The 6294-nt window shown below is 48.7% G+C and overlaps 1 protein-coding gene across 1 annotated transcript; it reads left to right on the top strand.

Moving 5' to 3' along the window:
* Positions 1-660: 660 nt before the first annotated feature.
* On the top strand, positions 661-2887 carry LOC123136881 (uncharacterized). Its single transcript, XM_044556382.1, has 4 exons — positions 661-1158; positions 1265-1401; positions 1499-1614; positions 2593-2887. The coding sequence occupies exons 1-4, from the start codon at positions 868-870 to the stop codon at positions 2682-2684; spliced, it is 636 nt and encodes a 211-aa protein (XP_044412317.1). The 5' UTR covers positions 661-867; the 3' UTR covers positions 2685-2887.
* Positions 2888-6294: the final 3407 nt, after the last annotated feature.

Genomic DNA, 6294 nt, shown 5'->3' with positions numbered 1-6294 from the left:
TCTCAGGTTGGGTGTAGCATATGTCGTGCTCGCTGTCGATGGTTGGTATGAACAAATCGATGAGAGACTGAAATCTCGCGCTGTCAGCACTCACTTTGGCCTCAATGTGCTTGATCAGCTCCTGATCCGTGGTATCAAACTTGAAGCCAGCCGGCAGCACCGGCCAATCCTTCTTCGACTTGCATCAGTACTTCTAGTTATATGGTACTCAATGTATGATCAATCGACTTTTTTAAGTGAACGATGAAAGATTTAGACAGATAAGTGGTACTCCAAATCTAAAGTCCCGAATACCCGAACACGCCGCCGGGATTCTTGTGTCACCTCACGTGCAGCGTGTTGTCACGTCAATTCAATGTGTGGACATGATGAATAATTTGACCGACGTATACTAGTACTGCTACTGTACTACTTACTAGTCGTATTTAGTGTCACAATTTATACATAGGTTTAACTAACAAGCACGCACTTGATGCCTAACTGATATATATATATATATATATATATATATATATATATATAGGGTTGGACTATTCTATTACCCGTAACAGAATAATATTCTGTTACTCCGGCGCCCTATAGAGACGTCCCATCCCCATCTCACCTTCTGCTGGCCCCCGGCGCGGCTCGGCCCCCACCTTCTCCCCGCTCCCAGTGCCGGTGCCGGCCGCCCCCCCCCACCTCCTCCCAGCTCCTGGTGTCGCCCACCCCCACCTCCCCCGGTTCCTGGCGCCGCCCGCCCCCACCTCCCCCACGCTCCCGGCGCCGCCCACCCCCACCTTCTTCCCGGATCCCGGCGATGCCCCGCCCCTACCTTCTTCCTCACTCCCGGTGCCGCCCGACTCCCAACCTCCCAGGATCCCGGCGATGCCCCACCTCACCTCCTCCCTCGCCCCCGGCGCCGCCCGAGCCCCACCTCCTTGGATCCCAGCATCACTCCACCACCACCTCCTACATCCCACAGCAGCGGCCGCCCATGCCGCCTGCGCGTGCCTCCGTCCTCCTCCAGGCACCGGCAGCGCGCCCCACCCCACGCCGCCTGCCACGCGGGCACCTGCCCCAAACCGCTGGCTCGTTGGCTTTCCAGGCTGCCGCTGGCTTGTTCTTCCTCTGGCCACCGCCAGCTCGCCGTTCGTTCATCTTCGCCACTTACTGAAGGTCAGCCTTTTGAAATTTCCATCATGTGTACAACTACGGCAAAATGACCACTCTGCCATGCCGCTATCCTCTCTCAAGCTGATATGCTTTTGTATCTGTACTGCAGCTTGTTCTATTCTGCTTGTTTTTAGAGGAAAAGAGATGGTTCTTCACTGTCTTGCTCGTGTATGCCAATGATGTGACGCGGTTCAGCTGCTTGTGCGTTTGCACTAATGATAATTCAGCCGTGTTTGCTTGTCTATGGTACTGAACTGACCATGTTACTGAACTTGTGTTCTCGCTAATTCTGTACTTGTGTTCTTGCTAATTCTGTACTTGTGTTCACTCTTATGTATTACAGTGGCCATGGATGCACCCAGCGAAGGACAACGACGGGCAAAAAAATGATAGTGCAGCTGCTTGCCTCTTCTTCATATTCCATACGAGAAAACATCATTTGCCCCTTTATTTTCTTCAGTAAGTTTTCATTAAAAGACCTGAGAATAGTAAGTAGAAGTTTGACACAAGGACCTACATCAGTTCTACTGCAGAAAGAGAACAAGTCCATGAGATTATTATTAAATTCAAGATTACTACATGGTCCATGTACGTATTTAACAGCAAGTCCATGAACTACTATATGATAAGTACGAAAAATACTGCTGGTGAGAGTTCATTTAAATACCTTGTAGTGTTTTTTTCAGTACACACTATAGGATTTTATTCAGTTCAATGAATTCCAAATAGAAAAAAACTGCGGCTGTGTAATGATTCTTGAATTTACGTTTCTTCTTGCACTTTGCTATATGGAGCAAAAGTGGTACAGTGATGATTCAGCTTAGGTGGGCTCTCAAAGTCGGAGACATAATAACCAGTTATTTAGACCTTTCAATCACACGATCACTTGCAGATATCCTCTGCTTTTCTTTACACCAATTATTTGTGAAAAGTTCAAATTATAAAAGCAGATAAGTCCAGGGTTCACCGGCGGAAGTTTGAGAAAAAAGATATAAAAGAAAAGGAGAGTTCGGAAAATGCGCTAGTATTGGTTGCTGTTGTCTGCTGTTGCATGAAGCCCCTACTGCTTGCATTGGTGCGCTGCTATTGTTTGTTGGTTCAGCAAGGTGATGTGAGTGTGTGAGAGAGATAGCAAAATGGAATGATCTTCTACATTGACTAAATCATGGCACACTCAGTTCAATTTCTTGATTTAGTCCAATTCAATTCCTAATTGTGTTTTAGTTCAAAGACTGCTATCTCTCCCAGTTTCTATGTTTAATTACAAAGTCCATGTACATTAACAACAAATAAGTTCAAGTATATCAATAAATGGAAGTTCAGGTATATGGAATTTGATGCTTGTTGGGTGTATACAGGAGTATAAATGGATTTTCTTCTTGTTGAATGAAGTTGAACTTGTTGTTATGCTTCTAAACTTCTACCTCTTTCCCGCAGGTGGGTCACAGAAGCTATCACATCTCTTTCTGAAATTTTTTCTCTGGAATTTCTTTTTTGCTTGTGCGTCGAGTAAAATAATACCAGAATGAGCTAGCCCCCCTGGTCAGTAGATTTCTTTCTTTCTGTGTGTTAGTTCCTAGCTAATGCGGTTACACTGCATTTTGCCATTCTATGAGAGATGGTTACCTGAACCTTTACAGTGTGTGCGTACTATTACAGTGTGTGCGTACATGACTGAAACTGTATGATGTGTGTGCCATGGTTACCTGAACCTTAATTGCAGCTACTATTATAGTGTGTGCGTACATGACTGAAACTGTATGATGTGTGTGCCATGGTTACCTGAACCTTAATTGCAGCTACTATTACAGTGTGTGCGTACATGACTGAAACTGTATGATGTGTGTACCATGGTTACCTGAACTTCAATTCTAGCTACTATTCAAATCTAATACTAGCACGTACAAGACTGGACTCGTACTACTGCGTACTAGTGTGCCATTTTGCTTATTCTTTCCTTAAACTTTGTATGCTCTCTATTCTTTCAGAGATGTGTTCAAAGCTAGTTCCTCAGAGGTGTATTCTTTCATAGATATGTTAAAGCTAGTTCTTTATTCTTTCAGAGATATGTTGTTTTCATACTTTCAGCTCACATTGTAGCTTTTTTCAGTTCAATGGATTCCAAAAAGGAAAAAACTATGGATGGGTGAGAAATCAACTTCCTGTACAGTTCTGCCATGAGCATTGCACGACCCCGACCACCGGCACCACTGCTTCCCGACCTCTTGCTTGCATCGCCATCTCCCGGTGGGGCTCTTCCGCCGGAGCACCCTGGCCGTTCACAGCCACCACTCCAGGCCGTTGAAATAAATCAAGCAGTGTTTTGTCGACAACATGGTGGCAGCCTGAGGGAGTCCTGGATTAGGGGGTGTCCGGATAGCCGGACTACCACCATCAGCCGAACTATCATCGGCCGGACTATCATGATCGACCAGACTCCAAGACTATGAAGATACAAGATTGAAGACTTCGTCCCGTGTCCGGATGGGACTTTCCTTGGCGTGGAAGGCAAGCTTGGCGATACGGATATGTAGATCTCCTACCATTGTAACCGACTCTATGTAACCCTAGCCCTCTCCAGTGTCTATATAAACCGGATGGCTCTAGTCCGTAGGGCAACAACAACCATTACAATCATACCATAGGCTAGCTTCTAGGGTTTAGCCTCCTTGATCTCATGGTAGATCCACTCTTGTAAACATCCACAATATCAATATCAATCAAGCAGGATGTAGGGTTTTACCTCCATCAAGAGGGCCCGAACCTGGGTAAAACATCGTGTCCCTTGTCTCCTGTTACCATCCGCCTAGACGCACAGTTTGGGACCCCCTACCCGAGATCCGCCGGTTTTGACACCGACATTGGTGCTTTCATTGAGAGTTCCTCTGTGTCGTCACCGATAGGCTTGATGGCCTCTTCAATCGACAACGACGCAGTCCTGGGTGAGACCTTTCTCCCCGGACAGATCTTCGTATTCGGCGGCTTTGCACTGCGGGCCAACTCACTTGGCCATCTGGAGCAGATCGAAAGCTACGCCCCTGGCCGTCAGGTCAGGTTTGGAAGCCTAAACTTCACGGCCGATATCCGCGGGGACTTGATCTTCGATGGATCTGAGCCACAGCCAAGCGTGCCGCGCTGCCACGACGGGCACGACCTAACTCTGCCGCCGGACAGCACCTTGGAGGCCGCACACGAATCCGCTCCGACCCATAGTCCGGAGCCGATCGCACGGATCGAGGACGGATGGCTGGACACCGCCTCGGGAGCTGCAACTTCCACGGTGATGGAGCCGAACACTTACCTTGTCCCGCATAAAGCCCATGACTCCGAGGTGCCGGACCCCCTGCCGGACTCCGAACCTCCTGCGCCCCTGCCGGTCGAATCCGATTGGGCGCCGATCATGGAATTCACCGCTGCGGACACCTTTCAGCACTCACCCTTTGGCGATATCTTAAATTCGCTGAAGCATCTCTCACTATCCGGAGAGCCCTGGCCGAACTACGGCCAGGATGGTTGGGACGCGGACAATGAAGAAATTCAGAGCCCACCCACCACCCACTTCGTAGCCACCATCGACGATCTAACCGACGTGCTAAACTATGACTCCGTAGACATCAACGGTATGGACGACGATGCCGGAGACAATCAAGAACCAGCGCCTACAGGGCACTGGAAGGCCACCTCGTCACATGACATACATATGGTGGACACCCCAAAGGGAAGCGATAACGAGGAACAACGGGACGCGGCAGAGGATAATCCCGCCGATAAACAACCAAAACAGCGACGTAGACGCCGCCCTAAGTCCCGCCTCGATCAAAGCAGCATTCCTAACGACCCAGCGATAGAGCAGGGCAAACCAGCGGACGACGAACATACAACCAAGCAACCATCCGAACAGGACGAACCGGATAATCAACCCCTTCACGGAGCAATCAACAGTTCGGACACAACACCGGAGCATAAGAACCTTCACAAAAGACTCGTCGCCACTGCAAGAAGTTTGAAGAAGGAAAAACGGAAACTCAAAACAGCGGAAGACATACTCAGAATGAAGTGGAGCAAAGTACTCAAGACCGCAGACAAATATGGCAATGGCCATCAAACAAAGAGCTACCCGAAGCGCAAGTTGCTGCCAGAATTTGACGAGGAAGCCATAGAGCCCTCACAATCAAAAAATAAAGAGGCCGCCTGGCCGGATAGACGGCCAGATGACAGGCCAAAAGCGACAAGCGGCACCGCACACAAGCCGACTTATGATCCTGGGAAAATGGACGACCCAACTAGGTCCATCTACGGGCCAAAAAAGAGGGCCCCAGGAAGTAACACAACACGACAAATGTCCGAAGACAGCGGCACACCCAAATACAGGGGCGCCGCACACCCGCTATGTTTTACCGATGAGGTGCTGGATCATGAATTTCCAGCAGGGTTCAAACCCATAAACATAGAGGCATACGACGGCACAACAGACCCCGGAGTCTGGATAGAAGATTACATACTACACATACACATGGCTAGAGGAGATGATCTCCACGCCATAAAATACCTACCCCTCAAGCTCAAAGGGCTAGCTCGGCATTGGCTCAAAAGCATCCCAGAAAACACTATTGGAAGTTGGGAAGAGCTTGAGGACGCGTTTAGAGAAAATTTTCAAGGGACTTATGTCCGCCCTCCGGATGCAGACGATCTGAGTCATATAACCCAACAGCCCGGAGAGTCAGCGCGCAAATTATGGAATAGGTTCCTTACCAAAAAGAACCAAATAGTCGACTGTCCGGACGTGAAAGCCTTAGCAGCTTTTAAACACAACGTCCGAGACGAATGGCTCGCCAGACACCTCGGCCAAGAAAAGCCAAGAACAATGGCCGCGCTAACAAGCCTCATGACGCGCTTTTGCGCAGGAGAAGACAGCTGGCTAGCAAGATGCAGCACCAGCGACCCGAGTACATCTGAGATCAGAGATGGAAATGGAAAATCACGGTGCAGGAAAGATCAGCGCCGGAATAAAGAAAAAAGCCCAAAGGGCACGGCGGTCAACGCCGGATTCAAAACCTCGCGGCCAAACAATAAAACACTGCCTCTTAAGGACAACAGCGATGAGCTATCAAATTTAAACAAAATTTTAGATCGGATATG

This window comes from Triticum aestivum, chromosome 6B (assembly GCF_018294505.1).
Source record: "Triticum aestivum cultivar Chinese Spring chromosome 6B, IWGSC CS RefSeq v2.1, whole genome shotgun sequence".
In the NCBI taxonomy this organism is placed as follows: Eukaryota; Viridiplantae; Streptophyta; class Magnoliopsida; order Poales; family Poaceae; genus Triticum; species Triticum aestivum.
This window is presented reverse-complemented; position numbering and strand designations above follow the sequence as displayed.